The sequence below is a fragment of the Patagioenas fasciata genome, chromosome 15 (genome assembly GCF_037038585.1).
Source record: "Patagioenas fasciata isolate bPatFas1 chromosome 15, bPatFas1.hap1, whole genome shotgun sequence".
NCBI classification, from domain to species: Eukaryota; Metazoa; Chordata; class Aves; order Columbiformes; family Columbidae; genus Patagioenas; species Patagioenas fasciata.
This window is the reverse complement of record NC_092534.1, coordinates 14,058,173-14,084,721: the sequence shown is the minus strand read 5'-3', so window position 1 is coordinate 14,084,721 and position 26,549 is coordinate 14,058,173. Positions and strand designations below refer to the sequence as shown.

At 47.8% G+C, this 26,549-nt stretch overlaps 1 protein-coding gene across 1 annotated transcript; it reads right to left on the bottom strand.

The window, feature by feature from the left end:
* Positions 1–1,838: 1,838 nt before the first annotated feature.
* On the bottom strand, positions 1,839–26,549 carry FBXL18 (F-box and leucine rich repeat protein 18). Its single transcript, XM_065850724.2, is given in 6 exon segments — positions 1,839–7,727; positions 19,341–19,559; positions 22,346–23,886; positions 24,792–24,992; positions 26,263–26,499; positions 26,502–26,549. Coding segments are annotated over 6 exon segments (2,403 nt in total). The 3' UTR covers positions 1,839–7,570.

The following is a 26,549-nucleotide window of genomic DNA, read 5'->3' as shown; positions in this document are numbered from 1 at the left end:
ATTCCTGTTCATCGGGAAGGAGAAGAGAGGACAGCGATGGTAGTCAGATAATGAAGCTTCCACTTGTTTGTTCAGAAATACTTCTCCATCCATCCGCGCTTCGTAGGAGAGATAAAGCTTATCCTTCTGCTCTTCTCCACTCGCTGTGGCTCTCCTGCTCCACACAGGCTTTCACTGGCACACCAGAAAGAAAATTAAAGCACGGTGAACAGGGAATGGGACACCAGAGTCCACACTGACGCCAACCAGAAAGCCACCACGGCCCCAGCCCCAAAGGGTGGCCCCACTCCAAATCTCTGCTTGATGGGACGGCTCCCACCGGTGCGAGAACCAACGCGTGTCCCATGGGGGCTACACATAAAGGGCTGGAGCATGAGGACTGAGTGGGGGATACAGCTTGTTCATGCCCTGAAAAGACCGCCTGTCCTCTTCTCTGGTCCCTCTCAAGTGCTCCAGCCCTGTGGTGACCCACGAGACGGCAGGAAAAGAGAGAGAAAACTCCCAAGGCAAGCCAGAAGCCTTCCCAATTCTATTTTTTCTCCCCTTTAAACACATCTTGGATTGCCATGATCTGGTTTGAGGCTCTTGCCCAGCCTCCTCCTTCCCCACAGCAAGCAGAACCACCTCTGGCCCCGCTCCCCAACTCCCACTCGCACATATCAATGCTCTATTTGCCCAACTCACGTCCCTCCTTGCCCACAGATAAGCTGGCACAGGGTTCAAGACCAGTATCAAATGGGAACTGGGCTGCTCCACAGGGGCCTTCCCCAGGTTTCCTCCCACCAATACATCGTATCGACCACGGCCCTTCCAGCCACTTCCCCCCAACGTCCTCCTCTGGGATCGTTGATGCCGAAACCCCACAGCAAGTCCCAGAGATAAGTTGGAGGCTTAGCAGAGTCCAAAAGCACATTCTTTCCTCAGCCTCCTCCCTCCTTATCGCTCTCCTCCCTCCCCCAAAAACACGTTGAGATAAAAGTTATTGGAACAATAAAATCCATAACTCAAACACAAGCGTAAGAGGGATGGAGGGAGCGTCTCCACTCCATGCCCTGCTGAGCAGACCGGCCAGAACAGAAAAACAGAGAGTCCACGATCTCCTGTGGAATAAAACCCAGTGCGGGTCCCTGAATCGTTGTGGGGAGTGAATGCAGCCCACACGCTTTGCTGCAGCCCCACTGCAAGTCCTGCATGGGCTCCCCTTTTAAAAATGGATCACACATCAATTTTGAGCGGTTTCCTAGCACTTCACTTACCTGGGCTGAGCTATTTAAGCATGCGGGTACACGAGCTGCACCACTTTGCACCCAGCTGTTCCTGAAGCCCGGCTTCCTCCTGCATCACCATCCTGCACCCTAGAAACAGCAACAAAAGAGGCAGCTCAGTGGCACATACATTTATTTAGCATTGACCAGCCTTTCCATGCACACAAGCCCAGGGGCGTGCGGAGGGTCCCCCATTGCTCCCCTCCACCCCTTTGATATTTGGTTGTAGCTCGGGGTTTCTCAGCACGCTGGACCTTCTGCAGGTCCCGTTGGTTCACTTACCCGGGATAACGGTTGTTTCATCGCGGAGCAACGTGGTTCAGCAGCTGAGTGCTCAGAGATCACGGACGAAAAGCGTTTCCTAAACACAAAGTAGCTCCTTTAACGCACACGGCCACAAGCATCAAGGTGCACAGGGCAGCACCCACAGACCTCAGACCTGGGGAGACAGGGCTGTAAATCCCATTAGCGCACACACCTTACGTGGCTTAAAATACAACACCAAGGGGTGCCCTCCTAGGAGGATGGCTTTGGTTTTAAAGGGAAATAAGAGGCAGGAGGCGATAAAAGAGACCTCGTTCAACATCAGTTTCACTCTTTATTTGAAATGTTACATGCCACCAGCGTACATGAAAGTTGCACATTCAGAATTCGTCTCACTACTAGAACAAAGGGCCAGACGCAAACACACAAGTGTCAACCGAGTGCAGAGATGGGGGAGCCCAAACCGAGGAGCCCGTTGGTATTTGTGAGCAGGCTGCACCACGTCCTGATGGCACTTTCGGCAGCAAAGATGAACCCACAATTTTGGGGGACACCTCCCCCTGCCATCTCCAGGGCCTTGGTTGTGACCTGGGTCTTCTCCCGCAGGGCAGCACCGTTTTCTTTCAACAAGTGAAACAAGCAGTTTTGGTAACGTCTCTACCAGAACCAAGGGGTTTTGGAGACCGACTGCCTATTCAATGCTTTTCTGAATTCCCCTTTCTATCAATGTCAGCAGATCTTACAACGAGAAACAATTTCCACCCGCTGTTTATAGGGAGAGACGACAGAAATAGGGACTCTTACACTGACATTTTATTTTCAAAGAAAGTTTTGATAGAAAAACATTTTCCCCAGCAGCCTTGGGCAGGGAGCTGCAGCTTCCACTTCAAAGGACAAACTTCAAAACCAAATCCAGTGTCCTAATGGTTTTGTGCTACATTACTTAATTGTCATACAGCTAATTAGCAATGCCTGATTTCACATTCTCTGTACATAGATGAAGTTCACAAAAGAAGGGGCTACTTAAAACAATAAATAAAACAAGGCACCAGGCAGCCAGACTCCGACAGCATTAACATAAAACGTTACACTTTACCATTTAAAAAACTGAAATAAAAACCCCATTGTGATTAAACCTATATTGATCTGCCTCCCTTCAGATCTCAGAGCTTTGAATCTCCGCAAGGAAGGGGGGAGAACGCAACGCGGGAAGCGGGGGCTTAGCGTGCGCATCTGTGTGTTTCAGCGGCATACAGCAGAGATCTTTAAAATTCTAATTATTTCCCTATCACCAAGTAAGATCGGGATCAATAGATGGCACAAACCGACCCCTTTCCTCGAGTGTCAGGGGGAAATTAAAAAAAAAGAAAGGGGAGGGCAAAGCGAGAGCGTCAGAGGTCAATGCCACAAAACAATAGATATTGATGTCTCCATTCATTTCAAACAGCGGAAAGGTCAATGCCTCCCTTGCTTCGTGTTTTATGGCTGAAATCCTGCTGCTAACAGCAACAATGTTAGTAGTCAGACCTCATCCATCCTTTTTTATTATTATGATTATTTCTAACCAGGTTAGCCATTTTGAAAATTTGACGAAAGCTGGGAAGCAGCAGCGGGGGGAGCAGGGCAGGAGGAGAAGAGGGAAAGCTGCCCTGGAAATTAATGGAAGGGACGGTTTCCATTAGTTTTCGAGCCTGCCTGTCCCCCAACCTGTGCTCCGGTTTGTCCCTCGCTGCCCCCTAAAAAATGAAAAGGGCCTGAGGCAACATCCCTGCACTATTAATCATTATTCCTCGTACAACATCCCAATTGGTTTCTATGGAAATGACTCTCCTGCTGGAGCACCCCGGCTGCCTGCGCATCTCAGCAGAGGCAGGAGAGCCGCAATGGAAGATTCGCCTCTGCAACACCCAGCACGGCTCCTGCAGCCAGGGGACAGGAGCCGGACACTCTCTGGGGGGACCCAATTGCCCCTAAGCAGATGAATTAACTCCAAAATGGAAAAGCCCCTCATTTCTGTGGTGATAGGGGGATACCCCATCCTAAAAGAAAGGCTGCTGAGAGAAAGCACCCAGCACCTTAGAACATGCAGGCTCACTCCTGTACGTCGCCTCAGGACTTTCACGCCTCTGGAGATCAGCAGGGCGAGGGGACAGATCCTGCGCTGCTCCCCGGGAGCCTCCTGTGCTTCAGCAGAGGATGAGGAGGCCACACGAGTTTCAGCGAGCAGGGTCCCAGCCCTGCTGTCTCCTCCCAAGGGAGCAGCAGCTCATGTTGGGGGGAGAAGATTCCGCACCCCTGTACGGTCCCTCGCGCAAGGCGGGTGAGTCCTTCTCCCCTTTCACACGTGGGGAAACTGAGGCCAAGTCTCACAGTGCGTGTCTGGCTTCCAGTTCGAGGCCCACATCGCACTCCTGCCCTGCCTCCTCTCACTCCCATCTCTTCTCCTCCTGACGAGCTGTCTCTCTGACAGACAAGCAACCACAATCCAAGCTTTCCTGAAGGGAGAGGCTGCTGTAACACAACCCCCTTTCCAAACTGAGCACTGGATACGCTGCCATTTTCTAAAAGAGACCATGAAATCGGCTTTGCAAAACAGCTGAGGATGCAATCCTTAAACCTACAGTCCTTCTAAGAAACCTACGGAAGCGCTGATGACTTAGCACCACCAAATTCCGCACGTCAAAACCACTGCCACTCTTCGGGTCTAGACCCTCTGAACCAAACGCCATGTTGCTAAACAAGACTTTGGACATCAGCAGAGCAGCAAACTTCAGATTTTATGCACTAATAGCACTTGTCCCAGAATATCCTTCTCCCATGGTGGTCAAAGGAAAGATTCTCGGCGGTGGCCCAAGCAAAGATTGCTTCTCTAGTCCCCAAAGATGGAAGGTCTGATTTGGAGCACAGAAAGAAACTTGCTGGCAGGGACTGGGAATCCTGCAGAGGCGGCCCCCGCGAGAAGGGCACCTTCTGTAATTGAATTCATTTATTTTAGATTGCGGACAGTGGCATCGGCAGGCTCCGAGATCACCTCCTGCTCACAGACAGTGGGAGGGAGATTTCTGGAGAGATGGGGACAGAGACCAGAGAAAAGGAGGGGGAATTCCATATTAAATAAAAGCTTGGAACAAAACGCCCATCTCTGCGTTCTCCTCTCCTCCTCTAACGCTGCACGCCGGAGTCTCAGCGCCGAGTGGGCTCCGAGTCCCATATATTGCTCTGCTCAGAACATATGGTGCTATGTTTAATAGCCCGGCTCTGCCAATTGGGGACTATTAGGGTGGGTTCTTTTCCCAGTGTAAATGTTGCAGAATATAAATTGTAATTAACACCGATGCCAAAATAGCACTTAGAGAAAATAAGCACATTATTAACATCTGGTGAATCCTGCCTGGAGTGCAGAAGCAGCGGAAATTCTTGCTCACCATAAGAGGATTTGTAGTAGAGATACTGAGCATTGGCTCAGAGTTGGGGAGTGGAAGGAATTTTTAGCTTTTTATCACTATTTGTGGCTCTGTCTTTATTACCTGTGGGTGACCCTTCCTAGCCCCAATTATAACTGGTAGCCTTCACATCAGGGCTCCTGACCCGCTTGCGTGAATACAGATGTCTAAACATTATACTCCAGGCAAGGGAATAACGACATTATAAAACACGCCTGATCGTCTGCCCCGATGTAGCAAGACACGAGGCAGATGGGTATCACTTTGCCAAGCTAAAGGTCTAAGGACAGCGTGTTTCATCGGGTTACGCTAACCCCCAGGAACAAAGGGTTAACACCACCATTAAGCTACAGGTGTTTTCTGGATGCCACTGTCCCCCCAAGCCAGTTTTTCCAGCAGGACACAAACAGCTGAGCTGGTGGTTTGGCCAAACTCTTCCCGGTGCCACAGTGTGTATGCAGAGGGGAAATCCCTGCTGAGGGCAGGAATGGCCTCGCTCCTGCAGCACTACCAAATTTTGGGATTCCTCCACAGGGCAAAACAGGTCCCCTGAAGTATCCAAGGGCTGGCTCCATACCCTCAGCCTTCCCTCTATCCTGCCCTGAGGCTACAGGCACAAGGAGGAGAAAGCAGCCTTGCAAACACTCGCTATTTATTCTAGGAAAGAAACCCAGACAAGAACCAGGCAGAGCTGCAGTGGCCTGAGCTGGACAAAGCAGTGGCTCGTGTTCCTGCCAAAAAGTACATCTGATTTGCTGAAGTGAGGGAGAAGGAGAGAAGAAAGCTGTTGGAGAGGGAGAGAGGGATTCAAACAGACGAGCGATGTGACAAGAGGTAGAAAGAACGGCCTCGCTGGGAGAGCGGGAGAGAAAACAGTGGCAGGATGCCAAGGAGAGGGCATCAGCTCCTGGCACTCACCCGCACTGCATCGAACCTGAGGCAGAGGCTCAAATACTTCAGGAGTGCTCGTGGCTCAGGTACAGCCGTTCCCAGAGGAGCACGAGCCTGGGTCACCACCCTGTCACCAGCCACAATCCAGAGACTGCTGCTGGCACCCTCTGCTGAGCTGGGAAGGGAGAGAAACTCAGGGCAGGCAGCAAACGCATGCAGGGGTTAGTTTTAGCAATGCGTAGATCCATTCTGGCAGAAGGTTAACATTAACCTGCTCGTTAACACCGTAACCTACCTGAACATAAAGGTTACCACAGTTTGGCTCAAGATTTACACCAGCAAAACAGATTTCCAGGCAGGTTCACACCTGACTGACGGGGAAGCAATGAGGGAAGCGTCCTCCAAAGCTGTGAGGTGTGTTTTGCTCCAAAGTCTGTCCCATCAGACCAGGCTTCCTATGAACCACTGACCACAGAACAGCGTTTGGGAGACGGCATCAAGCGTAGAAAACGCTGGCAAGGAGATGGGGACATCATCTTTGGATGGCATTGGGTCTCCCTGGAAAAGTGCTGCTCAAAACATTAGGGGGTGTTTAGGAGGTTACAGGTGGAGAAGTTCGACAGCAGCCATTCGTAGATGTTTTGCAGAAGACAGACCCCGTGTGCTACCACAAAACACTCCAGCAGAAGGGAAATCTGACTGTCACCCAGAAATGTCGCTCCAGGAATTTGCAACTCGGCTTTTGGTACAGCTGTCTGATGCTTTCAAAAGTGCTCAGTAAATAAGGCAATATGAAAGTGATCCGGACCACTACTGATGCCTGAGGAAGTTCTGTGGAGCAGAGAAGCTGACTGAAATCACACTGTGAAAATACTTTATAACATCTCTAAAATTAGCATGAGCTCAAGGCATGGGATCTAAGGACAGAACTGGAACACTACATCCCCATCTACACTGCAAGACAGACTGCGTTTAAATCAGATCTGAGCCTCAACTTATACACTGTAGGCACCATCTACCCTAAGACAAGGATTTAGAAAAGAGCTGAGAACCTCTTCCACCAGACCAATCGCTGGAAACAGCATCAGCAAGAACAAACCATGGTTGAGGCGCTAATGACCTTAATTTGTTATTTAAAAATTTGTTAAAAAGAGTCCTTGTAGTACTTCTCAATCAAAAAATCCCTTTAAATACCTGTGATTGCATGTGTGTGACTACAAATGGGTATTTGTAACATAAAAAAATATGTGATGCACACATTTTTTTGCCTCATAGCTGGCATTCTACTTTGCCAAAAATAGACCGAAGCAAAGAATGATTTCCACCAATATCACAAAGCACACTGTCAAAGTACACAAGGGCCCTTAGGAAACACACCAGGCGACACAGGGGAAAGAGCATCATTAATTCACTTTCTCTTACCTTTAAGGTCAGTAAAATAACAAAGCAATTCATATTAACCTCAAGGAAATACTCATCAAATTCCAGAAGCCTTTGAGACAGGATTTTCAGATGCAAGCAATATCCAATAGATGTTTCCCCACTGCAAAGGACCAGCGCTTTTTTTTAAATTATTTTGCAATTGCACCTATTTAAAGTGATTGTACAGCATCCAGTGAGGCGGCCAGGAGCTGAAGATGGGGAATCCAGGCCAACAAGAAGCTATTTCGTGTGTTCACGCTGACTGTCCTTTCCACGCTGTGACAGTCACCACCACAAGTTGGGAGGTTCCTCGGCCACTCTGCTTTTAAACAAGGTAATTTCATCCAAGTGCCGCATGGGGACATCTCTGATGACCTCTGTCAAGTCCTCGTGAAGCAGAGGGAAGATGACAACGTTTAATGCAGGGCGGTCCGCCTGGAAACTAAATCAGACACAGGTTATTAGTTGAGGAGAAACAGGAATTCTCCAGTGAGGGAGAAGGGGGTTGTATGGATACAGGTCATGGATGGTTGGGGCAAGGAAAGGTTGTTCGGGGGAGGCAGGAGGGGCAGCTGGATCTCAAGGTCTCCCATTGTGTGTCAGCGAGGAGAGCAGCCAGGTTTGCACCCTTTTCAGCAAATCTGCTAAGCTGACACAAGCCCAAATTGGAGCTAAAATAGGGAGAGAGGAAGACATTTAAAAAATAAAATAAATAAATCGCAACACACAGGTATTCTCAGAGGACCAGAGATCCTATGAGCTTTGCCCAACCTGGGCAAGGTGTTCGGAGATAACAATTTAAAAACCACCTACAAACCAGCAGCAAGTTGCAGAGCCATTAAGGAAATCAGGCCAGAGCAGCACCAGGCGTTCCCTTGGGGCTGAGCCTGGGATTAGCACTCCAGGCTGGGCTGTTCTGCATGCAGAGTCTACACTCCGCAATTAGAGCACAAGCGAGTTTATAAAGCTCAGATCTGCAGATAAGCACCTAAATGTGCACGAGCGCACGCACACACGCATGCACCGCAGCCTCCTTTTCCACTCGGGTTGCGGAAAACCCGTCTTGGCACCGCAGGAATTTGCCCCAACAGAAACAAACACAAGTATCCCCGTTTGCCACTTGAATTTTGGATTCCAGTTTCTGAATCTACAGCCTCAGTCTTGCGGTCCCCTTAGAGAAACCTGTGTTCTCCTCCTGTTCTCCCAGTTCTTCTTATCAGCATCACATCACCACGCATCCCAGACCTTGCAAGCAAGAGGCCTGATACAACATGAGAGAGGAGCAGTGGGGTTGTAACTACAGAGCAGAGAACAGCGGAAGTTAAAACCATTTATACAACGTAAAAAGAGCCGTATAAAAAGAGTCCAACTCCTCATCAGCAAGTACTCTACATGGTAGCAACCTGGTGAGTAAGAGAACAAGGGGGAAGAGAAATAGCATTACTCAGTGTAGCGTAACAAGAGTTCAGGCTTTTATAGCTGGGAGGTAAAGGGAAGTTATGCTATAGCTTAAGAGTTACACCCTGAAGATTAAAAGACTTGTGACTACTAGCCCCATGCCACCAAGACACTTCCTCCGAAGCGTGTGACAAGGGCCAGTTCGTTATCGCTCGAAAGGAGGGAGAGCTGAACTGGCAGCATCGGTCCCTTGAGGCCGAACCAAGTTGTGTTGGGTCAAAAGAGGAGTTCACTGCTCAAACTTCTCTTACACAGATGCATGTCTGCAAAATTCCCAGCTCTTCTGTAGCTCTGAAACAGCCAGTTTTCTGTCAAACAGAGAGGGAACAGCTGGGGATTCAGCTGCTGGAAACACACATGAAAATCTCAGGTAGCAATAGAACCAGCTCAAGAAAAAGCCAGCGAGACTGACATTTCCCAGGAGGCAGAAAGGATGTGCCCATCCATGAAAGATTTGGAGTAGAGCTGCCAAAAACATAGCAGAAAAACTCCCATTCCAAGGCTAGTTGCTCAGTCCTGGTGGGTTAAATTAATTTGCCTGAACCTCAGTAGCCGCAGGAATAAGGATTTCCAGCAACAAAACTACCCGGGGCAATTTTCTGTCTGCCTGCTTCACAGAGCTGCCCTTCACGCCTCAGGGCTGGCAGAACACGACACGGCTCCGCACCCACAGCGGGTCTGGGGGCTCATGTAGGAGCAAAGCAGCTTCTTACTCCCACAGCGCTGCCGACGAGACATCGACCCGCAAATAACTGCTGATCTGGGAGGCAGCTGGTAAAGTCTGCAGTGAAATCACATAAAATACAGCAAATGCCTCTTTGATAGCCCCTCCTCTGCCTCAGCTCTTCATGTTTCTTATCCAACACCACAGTCCTGCAGAGAAAATCATGTTAATAGACCAAGTTTACTGAAGTTCAGCTAGAAAGAAACAGCCATCTCCCCAAGGCAAAGAAACCTCTGCTTCTTTCTCTGTGTATAGACTCTCCCAAATTAGATCTGCATGCTGCCTTCTCACCATATACAAAATCGGAGTTTACAAGCAGCCTTTACATGTAGCTATAAAAATGAGAACCTAGGCAAGTTGACATGACAATCTGCCACCAAGACAACTGAAGAAAACCCAACGCAGTAAGTGCACCTTCCAAAGAGGTTGGATTGATATGAGAGGTTTGAACTTGTTCTTAAAAAGAACAAAAAGCAAGCTTTGTAATTTTTCTCCCCCCCTTAACAGGAAACTGTATGTTACTGCAAACCTTGTAAATTCCAGACCCCAGCAAGTTGACGCCGGAGAATTCTTTCCATGTACAATTTGTGTGATTTAAGAAAAAAAAAAAATCAAATGCACATGGTTCACTATTATTCTCAGCTAAATGTGCGTGCAAAGCCTCTCCTTTAACTGCCTGTTAAAAAACACCCTGATTTTAACGAGCAGCTGTCATAATGTTAAACCAGGATTAGCAGTTCCCAAAAGCAGCCTCCCTTTGCAATCGACGCTCCTTTAGTCCTTCCCCGGAAGGCAATTCCTTTCTTCATACACCTGCCCAGGTGGGCTAGAAGCACTTAGAGCACCAGTTCAAAAGGCCCCAGGCATGGGGAGGAGATAACAAGAAGGGGAAGAGACTGAGTTAATGAGTTGCAGAATAGCTCCTGTAATCTTCTTGACGGTTCTTTCCTCATTCCACACCTGGATGGCCTTCAAACTCGATCCACCTCTGCAAGCGCATGGCTTGTAAAATTAAAACCCGAAGGACAGAGAAGGATGTCGACCTGGGGAGACAAAAGAGCTGCAGTTCCAGACATGAAACTCTGCCTTTCTTTCCAAGGGAAAGAAGCCAAGGATATGCTTGCTTGCTTCTCTCCTACAAAACCTCCAGACTAAACTCATCACAATTAATTAAATGAAAGCAAGTTTTCTAGGCAACTGAGTAGAAGCCCCTTCAAAACAGACCCTTTAATCAGAAACAACCAGTGGGATAACAAAGAAAAGAACCCCCCACACACATTTTCCAGCATAGCCTCTGGTTCAGCAGACTCAACACCAAACCAACAACCACCCAGCAGGAACTTTTACAAGGAGATCCCTGGTGTCCTCGTTTGGATGGGGACACGTAATGGGCCTGGCTTCAGCAGTGAGCTGGAATCATCCACAGAGCTTGGAAATGGATGGAGAAACACAACCTCCGTCACAAATTCCTCCTGGCATCAGCAGAGGTACAACCTCACCCTACAGTTACATCTTCAATGGGTTGCATGTGGCTGAAAGGGTTAATAGCGCTTTGTTATTTGCCTCCAAAATTATCCCAGAACAGGTGTGAACTGGCCACAGTAAGGTTATTTTCAAGCGAACAGCTTGGTAAATAGCCTAACACTACAGTCTCAATTACTTCCAACCAGCGTGGCAGGATCCAATATGTAGGTCAGGGACAAAGTCAAAAAGAAAGAGAAAAAAAATCTAAAGCAAGGCTGCACTTTGATCAGATTTCCTCGATTTTAGCAAGACAAAAGAGTCACTCCCTGGAACGCAGTTATCTCCTGGCAAACACTCTCAGTGTGTGTTTCCAGACATGCCTCTCTAGGGAGGCCAGTGAGTCCCCAGGACTCCACCTGCTGATGGAGCTAAAGGGCCCCCAAAGCTGAAGGAAAATCTCACCAGCCAGCCTGAACAGTGGATGATGCCCCAACATAGCTCTCCATACCACAGATCCCAAAAAACAACAGCTCTGCTGCGTTAGTGCTGCTCAAACTTACCTCCTCGTACTTGTAAGGGAAAGGATAAGACGGTATTTGGGACTGAGGAATGTCTTTCCCCTTGAGATCTCCAGAGAAACCCAAGAAAAGCCCTACACCAAATTCAGACCTTGCAGCACATCCCACTTCACAAATGCTGGCAAGAAAGAACAAGGGCACACAAGGTGGTATAATTAAGCCTTGGCAACAAAAGCAGCACATACCAGATAAAATGAGGAAATACAGCGTATCAGGAGTGGATCACAGCCAGGTGTTTTAAGTCCACAAACTGAGATGAGCTTATGGGAAAAGAGGCTCTAGAGAAGGAAAGGAAGGAAACCAGAAGCTTGACTTGGGGGACCAGAGCACAGGGGGACTGAGCAGATGTGAACTCCAGTTTGCGGATGTGGACTCCAGTTTGCACAACTCTCACAAATCCAAACCAATCTCTGCTGCAGTCAAACACCTTCTCCCTCCTCCATTTAGACTGGCCCAACGGGCTGTAGAGATGCTTCTGGAGAGGAGCAAGTTTCCCAAAACAAGAGAATTCAGATTGACTCACTTTTTGCCATGTACGCAGCTCTTTTACCCACATGCACAAAAATTCTGTTAATCCTCTACCAGGCACAGCATAAGTTTTGTTTTCACTGGCAAACTTGTTCGCATCTGAAAGTTCAACTGTGGCACCTCTCTTGAAAGCTTCAGCCAGGGTACCTGAGCCAGGCTGGAAACTCCCATCCCTGGAGCATGAGGAACGGAGGAAATGCCAGGGCAAGCCAGAGCAGCTGACAAGTGGCATGACCCAACAAACACACACACACACATTTTTCTCATCTTTTCAGGAAGGCCAGACATGCACTTAGAATGTGTTCCACTGGCCATGCCCTGAACTCAGTAGCAGGGAACTGCAAAAGCTCCCCCTGCTTAAAGTGATGGCCAAGAGCATTAAAATGAAACTTCTCCAGAGCATCCTCCAGCAATGTCAAGGAAACTGTGGGTGGGATTCCCCCAGCCCCTTCCCATGTGAGCAGGGGGGACTCTTGACCCACACTCATCCCCCAAAAGCCTCTCACGGGGGTTCAGAGCCTCCACACAGTGAGTCTAGAGCAGACCTGTTCCCTGGTGCCATTCTCACTTCCAATCCTGACAAAGCACCAGCGCTGAGCAGACTTCACTTTCTGATCCCAGAGACAGACTTCAGAAGTTCCTGAGGAAAGCTGCTGTGATTTCTCAAGTTGCTCTTAACTCCACAAAATGAGATATTTCCTCCATAAAGTGTTTTATTTACGGGTGTCCTCCATCCCCTCATGTCTACACAGACAAATTGGTGCTCTCTCAAGGCCTGCGATTCCCCTCACCTTAAGTCCCATCATTACAGCCTGCAGCCCAAGAGGAAGGAACGTGGATAGGACTCAAAGTCATTCGCACACAATGCTGCCAACTCTCCCATTACCTTCAATGCAGCATCCTCTGCCACTGCATCGTGTCACGGGCAAGGAACAGTACACATCAGACTCATCTTGGCAGAGGAAAATTATGTCTCTGTTTCTCTCTGTAAGGCACGAATGACACTCCACTGCCGCTCCTCTCAGCTGAGGTTTATATCAGACACGCCTGCGGACTGAGGTTCTTACATTATTTTGCCAGTTGAACTCTGCATCAGTCAAATGCGACCGGACAATTAGAGGGGGAGGGAATAAGAACCCAAAGAGCGATGCCAGAGCGCCCAGGACACGTCCTAGGGGAGTGCTCTGCCAGAGCAGGCTGCAAGTTATTTCCTAATCTCTTCCACAAATTAAAAAGCTTCTGCAATAACTGCTCAATTAGATTTATTTTACTATGGAAATGCTTTAAAGCTGCAGTTAATGCTTCCGTTCAGCCTTTTACACCCTCATGAAGAGAAAGCACGACAGTACTATTCCAATATTGTTTCTCAGCCAAGAGGGAGAGCAGGACACTCCTTGAAACCCATTTCATGCATAAACCACTCTACCCGCTATGAAAGGTTTCAGGACTGAATTCCCTGCAAAACACATGAACCAGCACTTAGAACAAGCCATTTGGGTCAACCACAGGAATGCATTTCAGAAGGGAGTATGTTAGTACCCCCACAACAAGATACATTAATATGCCAAATTGGGGATGGTCCCGCAAACTTGTAAAGTATTTGCACCCACCCATAAACAACATCCCTGGTAGAAGCAAAGGTGTCCGGGCCACACCTCAAGCAGACGCAGCCTTTGCCGAGCCCGCCAAAGAATTCTTGGGTAACGCAAGCTGACAAGGATGCAGTTTGTTATTCAGTCTGTGACAGAATGATTCAGGGGTTTCTAAGAGCAGGAAATGAAGCAGACAATGAAAGCTGGAGCAGGATGCTAATGATTCACTACACCAGCCTAGTGATACATTAAGTCTTCTGCAATCAGACCCAGGGCCTGAGCCCACAACAGCTCAGGCTGTTGGCGGGGGATCAGCAGCTACCATGCTGGCTCTGGGCTCCAGTAAAGCCAGGAGAGTCCTGAGAGGGGCTTTTTCAAGGTCAGAAGGAAGAGAAGATGGTGAAAGGATGCAAAACCAGCTTGAAAATCTCCAATAAGCCCTAGGTGGTAGTAGCAGCTTTTTGCAGTGTCAATACAACGGCAGCAGGTGGGCAGCGCAGGAGGGAGGCTGGAGGACTCTGCTGAGTTCAAAGATGATCTGGCAGTCGCTTAATGCCCTAAAAACCCCCTCCCAGCCAATCTAGCAGTAAAAAGCATCACCCCAAAGGGGTTTTCTGAGGCTAAGCACTCAATGAGAAACCAGGCAAGAGGAATCCTGCAGGAATATCCAGGGCAATAGCAACAAGAGAGAGGGGAACGCTTCGCTCTGAGGCGAGCAAAAATTCATTTGTGATAGTTCAGTCCTGTGCTAAATGCCAGGAGAGGGGCTGGCTCACTCAGCACTTTCCAAATACCCAGTTTCACTGCCCTGCTCCCACCTGGAAGCCCTATTTCTGCAACTGAGTCCCAGGAGGGAGCTTCGTCCCTCTAACAAGTATCATAGCTCAACCATGGAGCACCACTGGAATCAGCAGTTTAAGAAAAGGTAAGATCCAGCCAAATGCTTCATGTTAAAAAAGGACAATAACAAGCAGGGGAAAATTTAGATAAAGCTACAGAAACTTGAATAGTGAGATCTAATTCAGACTGAAATAGCTATTCCTGGAAAGTGGCAAGAGTCCTACCGTGAAAGTCACTTCAAACCAAGCGGTGCTCATACCTGACACAGGCAGAAGGCAGCGTTCCTCTTTCTCTGGGTCCTGAATTCCCAGAACTGTCCTAAACCAGTAAAATCCTTTGCACTTTCCAGCACTGGTTAAACCTCAGAGTCACACGCTCACTTTGCAAAGTCATTTGCTGGGGACAGGTAGCCAGTGTGGCCACGGGAATGGGGCAGAGAGCTTGAGCGAGGACTGACGACCTCCCAGCTCTGGGGGATGCTGCAGCAGGACCCAGCCAGCCCCAGCCCTCTGCACCTCCTCCCAAGAGCTGTCAGACCCCCGAGATGACAGCCCAGCTCCCCAAAACACACTTCAGCTGCACCATCATCTTTCCCTTCCCAACCACACTCTCTACCACGGCTTAACTTGGATTTCATTTCTATAAATCACAACTCACCTCCTCTATGCCTTGACCCTTTCTCCCTGTGTATGAAGAATCTTCAATGACACTGCACTCTCAGAATTTTTTTTGTTTTGCTTTGAGGTTTGGGGTTTTTTTGTTGGTGTTTTGTTGTTGTTGGTTTGGTTTGTTTTTTACCATTGCCTTCTTGATCTTTACCAAGGTGTTTTTTCAAGGACTTTTCACAAGCTTGTATTGTCTGATGGTGCAGAGTCCTTGGAATCATTACAATAATAGCTTAAGTGTTTAGCTAGCTCCTAAAACCGACAAAATTCTAAAGGAACACACTGGAAAATAAAATCTGTCCTTGAGGCCAAGGGGATATTTGCCAAAGCATTTCCTATCCCTTCTTCCAGCCTGTTTTCTCCCGGGAAGCTTCACCAGGAAAGCAACTACTTCTGCACATTTGTGAAGTGCCCGCTAACCACGCCATGGAGCTGCGCAATCCTGAAGTCATCCAAATTCCTTGCCCGCAAGACTTCTGGGGTAGAGAAATACAGGCATATAAATACGATTATTTAGCATTCAACACAGCACTAAGAAGCGGGACACCTTCCATAGGTCACAGCTCCATCTACTGACTACTTCACAAAATAACAGTGTGGAAATCCTTGGAGAAAGCCGCTCAAAGTAAAAAAAACCCTGTTTCCCTTCCCGGCCTTTGGACACAGGGCTCTTTGCAGGCATTTAGAAAGGATCACAGCAACCCAACCCAAAAGGGAGAAGCAAATTTCAATTTGTACAAAGCAGCCTCTTTGCCCAGCAACAGGTCTGGGGTCAGACTTGAACCTACAACCGTCAGTCCACTAACTGTGGTATTTTAGTGTTCCTGGAATAACCACCGCAGTGGTTTTAAGAGAGGAGTTATTTAAAGGAAAACAACAGATGCTTGGAACTAAGCACTTTGGCAAAGTCAGGGTACAAGCGTAAAAGGAAAACATCGTGTTTGTTAGATCCACTGCTATCTGGAGTTTGGCAGCAGCTGAGCACCATGTGACAGGAAAAAAATATATGTCATTTTATGGAGAAACTGAGACCAGACCACTGTCACATGAAATCTGAGGAAGATCAGGGAAGCCACTCAAGCCACATCTCCCGCTCTAACCACTGTGTCCTCCTTCTGTGCACAGAGTATCTCCCTGAACCATAAAGGAGATTACCCCTCCCATACACACAGAAGGAAAAACAAAGAATAAAGAAAAACACTGCAATGATTTATCTGCCCAGAGGGAAACAGTCTTTTCTAAAGCTCAGAGGAGATCTTGCCCTTGCAAGCCTCTTGTTTGCTGATGAGGGCTCCAGACGAGTGCTGTTCTGCTCACCCTGTTTCCTTGCCAAAGAGGCAGAACTGAATCAAAGGCTTTTAACGACTTAAATACGTAAACTAAATTGTCCCAAATAGCAGCAAACTTCAACCAGAAAACTGCCCGCAGGAAAGCTGGACACCACAGGGGCTGGTTTATAGCTGTCACAAGACTGACATAAATAACAACTCACTTTTTGAGCCAGTAAAACAGAAATACATAATACTATCCTTATTTTACAGTCAAAGGGAAGAGTTTGACAATCAGTTCAGGCTTTAAGCCACCGGTGTGATGCAGGAGATTTAATACCCAGTTCCCATCACCACACCCTGTATAAACACCATCCGTTCAGCAGCTCAAACCAGTGTGTTCTCCCCAGATCAGTCCCAGTCTCTCCTGTGATCCAAACCCTCCCGTACATCCACATCCGGAAAAGGATTACACCGCACTCAGTCGCATTTTCAAGCCCTCCCAACTCAATCACCTGCAGCAAACTACTGGTGCATGCCCAGCCCTCAGCCTTTCCAGTTCCCACTTGCATTTCTATGCTTTTTAGAGGCATTGGAAGAATGGGAGTCACTTTGGCTCCATCTCGCTGCTCAAAACCAGCCATCACTCGGCTGCTCTCAGCCTAAACAAACCCATCACTATAGCCCTAAACTAGAAACTCTAACCCTGAATGGGACTGAGGAATACGGATCAATTCCCCCAGCTCAAGAGAGGGAACAAAGAACGGCTCACAGCTCTGCCTCCCCTGCTCTCGCATCTTCCTCCTCACCACCCACGCACATGTATCTGCACCCGTTCCAAACAGATAACAACAACAAAAAGGATAAATCACCGTATTTCATTCTGGCACAAGGATCTATATCTTCAAACTTGCTGCCCAATGGGCTCTTCTAATTTAAAACTTGGATTAAAGAGACACTAGCAGCACATTTTTAGAGGAAGCCGTGCTGTGTGAATTAGAGCCCTATCCACAGGTTTGAGCAATGAAGCAGCTCACACGTGGATTTTACTGCACATCTTTTTGCCCTTGGAGTAGCAGACAAAATGCAGTCAAGAGAAAGTCAACTCCAGACCCCATCTGAAGGCACAATTGTTCAAGGATGAGAATAGGATCACTGGAAAAATCACGTGGTTAACGACTCACTGACGCCTTGTGGAAGACTCCAGGCTTTGCTTACACATCATTTTCTGTATTTTGTTCCTTCCATTTTATTACTAGAGACAGTTGCACAAGAACGGGATCTTTGTTGCTTAGGAGCGCATCTGCTCCCAGTGCTTATCCTCCTCCTGAAGTCATAATCCTACGTGACATCAAAATAGTTTCCAGAGCCACCAATTACAATGTCATAGAGGATTATGACTTCAGGTATAGAACATGCAGTGGGAGCAGATGCTCTCTTCAAGAAAAACCGAACAAAAAACAAAACCTTCAGAAACCCTGTTCCATACAAACATCTCTAGTAATAAAATACAAAAGAAGAAAAATAGTATGACAGCCAGAACCTGTTGCTAAATATAAAAATAGATTTTAACATTTCCACAAGGCATCAGCTGCTCTTCAGAAAGTTCCCAGCGTTTAAATTATTAAGAGGTACAGAATGTGATAAGAATCCAACCATGACAGAGAAGAAGGAGGAGAAAAGACTGCAGAACAGTGTATTTCTGCTCAATAAGCGGACAGTAAAATTTTGGCCAGTGCTGCAGCGGCTTCTCAGAGGGGAGGGTGAAATAAAAAACGGGAACAGCAGATCCTTGGTTCTTCCTTAGGATCCCCAAAGCACAAGTGAAATCCATCAATAAATGTTTTTACAGATATGAAGCCCTGTGAAAAACAAACTGAAAGAATCCTTGTCACATCACAAGGAATTTACTCAGATGTTTCCAACAATCGCTATCCCAGAAGGACACAGAGCCTTTTAGAGGCTGTAACAAACCGTCTCGTGTGCAGTTTGGTAGTAGCTAATTTAGTCGTAGGCTCTTCTGGATCTGATCCGCGGAAACAAGCCAAGTGTAATAAGTCAGCTTAAAGCCGGAGAAAGGCTGGGGGGAGGAGCACCCTTTAGGATGCAGTAATAATGCCGTGTGATTTGAAATTTTTATTAGAGCTTAACAGGGTAAAGCAACAGTAGGTGACAAAGCAAACAGACTGAAGGCGGAGAAAAAGCCTTATAGGAAGAGAAAAAAAAAATAATGGCAAGTCTGTTGCACGGGAAATATTTTGTAAGATGACTGCCACTATTAGGAGATTTCAAAATGCCAAGCATAATTAAAAGCTCGCTTTTCAAATGCAGTTCACGGCTCACACACAAACGTTTCCCACCACGTGAGCCTCAGAACACTGCAAGGGGCCACGCAAAATGCATTTAAGACCTGCCAAACATGCAAAGGCAGTTGGTACCAATTCTCCCCCACACACCCCCCTGAAGAAAACCCCTTCACAACAACCCTTTAAAGGCTTTGAATTGCACTGTCAGGGGATTATCAGTAAGTGACATTTACAAGTGATTAGAGGACGGAGAATTATCTTAGTCACTTGTGGGAAAGGAGGAAAGCTTCAAGGTCAAATCTCTCGGTACTTAAAATGTCGGCAGATGTTTTGTTTACACAAAAAGTGTCATTTGATTTATGACAGAGCTTTACATCCAGGACTTCAACACAGCCAACGGAACTGCAGAAAACATGGGTGGGAATGGAATCAAAAATTCATATAATACCTTCAAATATTTCGCTGATTCACTCATTAAAATAAGAGGCTAGTTCACGTGCCAAGCGGTTACACAGTACTTATTAGCTTCTTGGAACAAGTGCTCCAAGCCATATAAATCTTGGCAAGCAAGGAAATGGAGATAAATCTTCACCAGCTCCAGAAATTCCACATCAACCCCTTTTCGCACTCACCTCCGGACAATAGATTGCTGGAGATTTTTGCAAACGGTAAGAGATTCGCCCATAAACATGTGGCACATGATGACCTCAAGGCAGTTGGCCATGAATGACATCACTGCGTCAGACTGCAGAGTCCCGCTCCGGGAGACGATGCAAAGCCGCTGGAGAGAGGAGCAGTGACTCAGTGCCTGGAAGAACTGGGCGCCCGCACAGAAGTACGGCTGTTCCAGCCTGCAAGAATAAACAAAAAACAAGTCAACGGGCAATTCGTGCTTGGGCCACGTTCAGACAAGAGGGAAGACGGCACATGGAGTTGCACTTCTACACAGCACAACCTTCTACCTGCTCATCCCAGCAGTACGGTACAACAACCGCAACACAGCACGCTCAGACTTCTGGCTCGCTTGTTACCCTTGAACGATGTGTGCTGAAGGATGAGGACACAAATAGGAAGAAATGCCCTAAACTGCAGAATGCCAGCAGCCACAGGGAGTAACTTTGGTTTTCCAGTTTTCCACAAAGCACGTTGGTCTTAGATGTGACCAGCACATCCATCCTGGTCTTACAACAAGCACAGTTCAGATTTTGATACCTGATGTTTACTAAGCTCTTGCTGTAGAGTTAGGGAATTACTGCTCCAAACTGGTCATCTTCAGTCTACGGCCTAGAGAGAAGTAGGCGTGAAATATTCACAATGCACACGTAGTGATGCAGAAGTTGGGTCTCTGAGCCAACAGAGCGACCACAACCAGTCTTCCTTGGTCAGAGGATGGCAAAGGATCAAAGCTACTGCTCTCCCATGGGAAGAAAAACCATCATCAATCCAACTTTCATCTTAAACACCCAGCCCAGAGAAAAGAAACAGGATCCTCTATCGTGGGTGTCCGCAGTCTCACGTCACAGCCCAGAGCAGGACAACAAAATGACGTGGTGAAGCCACACCCAACCAACAAGGGTCCACATTTTAACTAACGGCACAACTGGATGACTCCCTCCCAGAAACCAGTCTGCAGAACCTGCTCGGAGCCGGTGTCACCAGGAGAGCACATCTGCATAGCGCAGATTTACTATAGGGCCCCAGAGCACGTGGGAACCCCAGTCATTGGGTCAGCAAGGCCAAGAGCTCCAGGAAGGTTAATCCCGTGAGGTGATAACAAGCTGTTGGTCCCAATCCGATCTGGATAATCTCTGTGGAAGCTTTTGTAGTACACGGGGCTATCTCAGCAACTTAATCCTGTTAATTGATAAATTCTGTTTGAGAGTCTCAGCCTGAAATTTCTGGTCAGGTAACATTGCCTGAAGAGATCCTAACAGCCCACGAGTGCTTTGGGTAACAGCTTAAAATTAATATTAAGGAAACAGGAAGCCTCTCCAATTTTTCAACAGCATTATCGGTCCATTCTAAATTTAGGACAAAAAGCATAGAATCTCCTGCAACCTCTCAGCAGGTTTCTAGGTTAATCTCTGTGACTCAACAGCCATACTTGCAATACAGGCTTTCACTCGCTAGATGACAATGTTGCTTTGGAATATCCCCTGAAACTGAAGTTTCTCAGTCTGGAAAATGGGGAGGGGAAAAAAGGGTAGAAGCAGCAGGGAATTAGTCAAACGAAAAGAAGACCACGTTATCAGGAGGAAGCGCTAAACATTAAAATCCTTTTAAACCTACATAAAACCTTAGACTTTACTCACGAAAGAACAATGACAGCTTACATGGAAATGCCTGGCTGTTACAAAGAGACAGCCTTGTTCGTCCTTTATTCAAGGCTCTGTGCTGCCCCCCATCTTTATCACTCTTGGCCTCCATTTCAAAGTCTCTGGAAACTACAGGGCTTAGACTGATGGAATCAACACTTTACATCCAAACCTCCTTCCCCAGATCTTAGTTCTTCCATGGTATTTAGTCTCCTAAAGGTTAAAGATACATTCACATGACCCAAGCCATTAAGCAACTGAATTTCCAAAAGCTGCCATTGCTTGGATGAGAGACCCACAGGCTCCTTGTCTGTTAGAAATCGGAAGTGGTGGAAAATGAAAACCCTTCTGAAGTATTTTAGCCACCCTGGCTCCCTTCGCTATTGCAATGGATCAGGAACATGCAAACAGACACCAGGCTCAGCTGATGAGCAATAATTTGAGTCACACTGTAACTGTCTTGGTGATCACAGCAATGACTTTGCTGTTACTACTGTCGGGCATTTTAGACCCATTTTGTGAACACAGGACGACAACGGGACTGACAGATTTAGCAGTTTCACCGACAGAAGCTGATTTAGGGAAAAAAAAAATAAAAAAAGCATCTTTCTAATGTAATAACATTTGTGTTCATATAGACTAGTGCAAAGAAATGATCATGGTTCATGCCCTTTGCTTTCATAAGGACATTTGGGCTACTGTGAAGCTCCATTGTGCACCATTCAGCATCAGATCCTTGGTAGGATCCTTTAAGTCCTACGAGGAGAGGAACACCAACAGGACAAACTTTAAATTTTGAATGTTTTCAATGTATTACCAAGAGAAGAAAAATAAATTAAAAAATAATAATAATAAAGAAGCAAGATTTTAATACAAACCAAAGGCAGAAAAAAGAAAAAAAAAACTTCATTGGGAAACCTAAGAACTCTATCTAGACACTGTAAGAGTCTCTTCCGTCCTGGAAATTTAAGAGAGGTAGGTGTACACAAAGCCAAGAAGTCAGCAAAGGCATGTAGTATTTAACCTACTAGCTCCCAAATATGCAGCATCCACTCTTCCTTATCTAAAAGGAAGGTAGTTGCAGCATTGACACTTTTTGCTCTTAGAACGCCAGTTCAAGTGCACATCCTGAGCCCTCAAGGACAGCACGTGATGCCTTCCCATTCTCCACAAGTCAGGAAGGAAAATACCCAGTTTTCAAGCCATTGCAGCTACTTATGACAAGAATAGAAACACAGTTTTAACACAAATCACAACAAACCATGCACTACATTTCTGGAGATGCCCAAACAAATCGGAGAAGTTCAACAGCAGCCCCTCACCTGAGATCTCTCAAACACTTGCAGTGCTTCAGCATGTCCATGAGAGCTGACATATAGACCACTTTCCCCATCATGCCCAGGTTGGCCAGCGAAAGAGTCCGCAAATGCTGGCACTGCAATCCAATGTTAACAAGCCCAGAGCCAGTAAGAATACTGGGCAGTTGTGCTAAGGTGAGGCTCTGTAAGTAAGTCAACTGGCTAATGGCAGCCACCTCTGAGTCCCCCACACTTTGTGCCCGGACACAAGGAGGCAACGAGTTCCGAATCGCTGGCTCGTTGCGGGGCATGGCAGAGGAAAAACTGGACCCGATTATTTCCAAAGTTTCCAAAAATCGGAGGCTTCCCATCAGAGCCCAGAAAACTGAAGACTCAATCTTCTGATTTGCCTGGTCCGCTAAGTTCCTTGGATATGTCTGTATCCCAATCCGAACTTTCCTTCCAAACGTTTGGGGTACGAAATTAGGTGCTGTGGGAGGCTTTTCCACATTTGCAGCAACATCTGTGATGGAGCAAACTGGTAGTGCTAACGAGAGCAGGTGCTTTAACCTGGACAGAAGCTGACACAAGTGATTCCCTATGCTTTCTGAGCTGTGATGGTGAGCTGCAGAGAGGTTGAGGTGTCTCAGATTGCAGCAGGACACTACCAGGCTTTCCAGAATGCTGCTGTCAATGTCATCTTCCGCTTTCCGAAACAAGGACTCTGGAGCCAGGCAGTGAACGCAGCCGCTGAGATTCAAACTGGTCAAACTTTTAAGATCCTTCCCACCATTAATAACCCTCTGGATCAGGTGACCACCAGATAAGGTGCATCTGCTAAAGCTGAAGTAGAAGGGGTTGTTGAACTTCAAGTGTTGCAGGAGCCCAGAGCCATTAATCCAGGCTTTGGGTAATTGTAAAGCATCCAGACGTACATTTCGAGCCATAGAGTCCAGGAGGTTTTTAGTGGCTCCCGTCTCTGCAAAGCTACCAGGGGCAGAAATAAGGAAGGCGTGAAGGTTCTCGGGTGTCCGATCACTCAGCACTGCCAAGTACAGCCTCACCACCTCCTGGTTAACGTAGCCAGGAGCCAGCCTGGCATAGAAGACGCGGAGGTTCTGGTAATGGGGCACATTGCTCTCACCTACCATTAGCTGCCCAGAGAGCATAAAACCTTCTCGTGAGCGATCAAGGATCTCAAAATAAAGCAGCAGTTTCTCAAGGCTAGTGCAGCAGGGAACGACACCATATGACGGTGTGTAAAGGGTTTGCTTCAATTCCGAGACGCGGCTAAGAGTGGCTTTACACTCACTGCTTAGCTGACTGGCGTCGAAACCCGGATTGACGTCTATCGCCAGGGAGCGCAGGTGCTGGAGCGTGGACAGCATCTTTGAGAGACGGAGAGAGGTGACATGGCACCCGCACAAGTTCAGTTTGACCAGGTTCTTGCATCGTGTTACGTGATCGATAGTGGAGCTGGGCAGCCAGTAACACCCAGCCATGTTCAGCTGGTAAATCTCTTTTCCGATATCCCTCATCAGTTGCTTCACTTTGTCTTTGTTTACCTGCACTCAAATAAAACCACATTCAATGAGATACACGGCAATGGTGTGCACTGACTCAGTTTCCCATCAGACGATGGGGATAACAGTGGTTTGCACTTAGATTACGTGGCTCGTCCAAAGGCTGCAGCATGCTAGCACAGTCTAAGAATGATTATACTGCTGGTAGCTGGCTCTGTCTGCCATGCTTCAGGCTCTTAAGATTAAACTCCCTTTAGCTTCTCAGCCTGTGCAGCTCCGCATTACGGACCATGAGGCCAAATCTGTTCAGCGACTGATAGTGGAAAGGAGAAGCATCTCCATTTCCTAACAGCAAAGCGATTTCAGCAGAACCAGCTATCTGTGGAAACTCAAATTGAAAGAAGAACGTTTCCATTCTCCTTCATCCAGTTTCCTCTTTCGGAAATGAGTAAGAGAAGCTTCCCCTTGCCTGCACTTGGTGATACAGTTCTCATAAAACATATCATCCTTCATTCCCAAGCTTTATTTTTGTTATTACATATATACAATTTCTGGCTTAGCTGACTGCATGCCTGACAGCAATATGTGCAAGATTGTTTGGGGTTTTTTTGCAAAACAACATGAAAAATGTATTTTGAGGAAATGATAACTTTATACAACCAGAGCTACGAATGGAAAGTCACATTTACTTTCATTTTAGCTTCCAGCAACACAGAGAAGATAGTTATATAATATACTGGCAGTGAAAACTAAGGGAGCACAGAGCTGTTCTAACAAAGCATTCTGGAAAACAAATGCTTTTATAAAACAGTTTATTGTTTATTTGATTTCAGAGTTCAAGAGCAGTTCATTTACGCAGACACATTGCAAAGCTCTACCTCCTGGCATTTTTTCAGAAGTCAGATTTGTCTTCACAGCTAACAGAAGAAGCACGCGACTCTCCCCACCTTATAGTCTTTCTGAAGTAAAACCGTATGGGTTAGACTCTTGTCAAGGCAAAGCATCGCGAGTTTCCTGCAGGTTCTCCTGACGTTCAGGACAAGGTCTGTGCAAGGGACGTAGCTGAGGATGTGCAAAAGGATCTCATCTGAGAACTCCATCAAGTTGACACCATTACTTTCTTCCTCACTCTCCCCACTTACGACCTCCTGGCGGGGAGAAGAACGAAAGAAAAAGAAAAAAAGAAAAAAAGAAAACCTACTAGCTCAGAAACTTCAGCAAAGTTTGTGAGTAAATAGATACCCTGAGACTCATAAGGATTCATAAAGTGAGACAGAACAGCAACCCGTGAATCTTTAAGTACTTCTATCTGCACAAAGACACCAAAAGCTCTCCCTTAGATGACAATATGGAGGCAAAGCCACAGAACCTCCACTCACTTTTTTGCTGTTGGCTGCTTTAGGATGAGGAATAACAGTTTACATTCATTCTCACTTTGGCCACTTACTTTGCAACTGGAAAGTCACTGTCCCCGATTATTTCTAAACATAATGCAGCATCTACATCATTCCTGTAAGTAAGTGCCATCTATTTCAACAACCTTAAGTTATATAACCATACATATATATATATATATATATATATATATACACACAAACAGAACTGCAGCCCAGCAGCACATCACCCATCGCTCTTCTACAACATGGTTACACCTTAACCGTATAGAATGCCCTGAATTGGAAGGGACCCACAAGGATCGAGTCCAACTCCTGTCCCTGCAAGGAACACAATTGATGGTTGGGCTCCAAAGGGGACACGAGAGCCCATTGCTCCTCCGCCCCAAGCTGCCTTCCTTCGACACCGAGGGGACAAGGGACACCCTGAATTCACGGGGACCGCCTGACAAGGCACCGGGGTGCATGACGCCTTGTGTGGCGCAAGGCCTGGACGCAGCCCCCAACCCACCGTGGTGATGGCGGTTTCAGGGACCGGCTGAGAATTTAGCACCATCTTTAATAAAGCTCAAATCGGCATCAATGCCACGGTGTCCACTGAAGGGAAGGAAGAAGCTGGTCCCACCTCACAGGCTCTGCAAACCCCCCCAGAGGCACCTCAGGAGGGCGAATTCAGCGCCCGCACGCAGCTCCGTTAGACAGCAGCAGAACCGCCTGCGGAACGGGCCCCGGGGCCTCTCGACGCCACCGGGCGGCCCAGGCCGAGCCCCGCGGGTAAAGGGGCCACCGGCACCTCCCGGCCCCGCGGCCGCCATTCCAGCCCCCTCACCGCCCCCGGAGCCGGCTCCGGCCCCTCCCGCCTCGCCTCCATCCCTGAGAGGAGTCCGGCTGCCCCCAGCCCAGGGAGACGGCGGCGGATGACGAGCTCCGCCACAGCCCCGGTTAACGGCCCTCCGAGGGGCCGGGGCGGGGAGCGGAGGGCGGGGAGCGGAGGGCGGGAAGAGTCCCCCCCGCCCCGGCTCACCTCTCCACAGCGGAACATGGCAGCGGCCGCGCGGTCCTGCCGCCACCGCCGCCACCTCCCCCGGGTACCGCTCAAACCGGCCGCGTCCCGGCCTGGCTCCTCGCCGGCCCGGCCGCCGCACGGTCCTTCCGGCGCTGCCATGACCCGGCTTCCGCGGCTCGCCACACCCCCACCGCCTCTTCGGCCGCCCCGCGCCGCCATCTTGAGCGTGGCCCTGCGTGCGGCGGGAGGGAGGGCGGGGAGGCGCCAGCCGCTGTTCGGCGCCATCTTGAGAGCGGCGCCGCCAT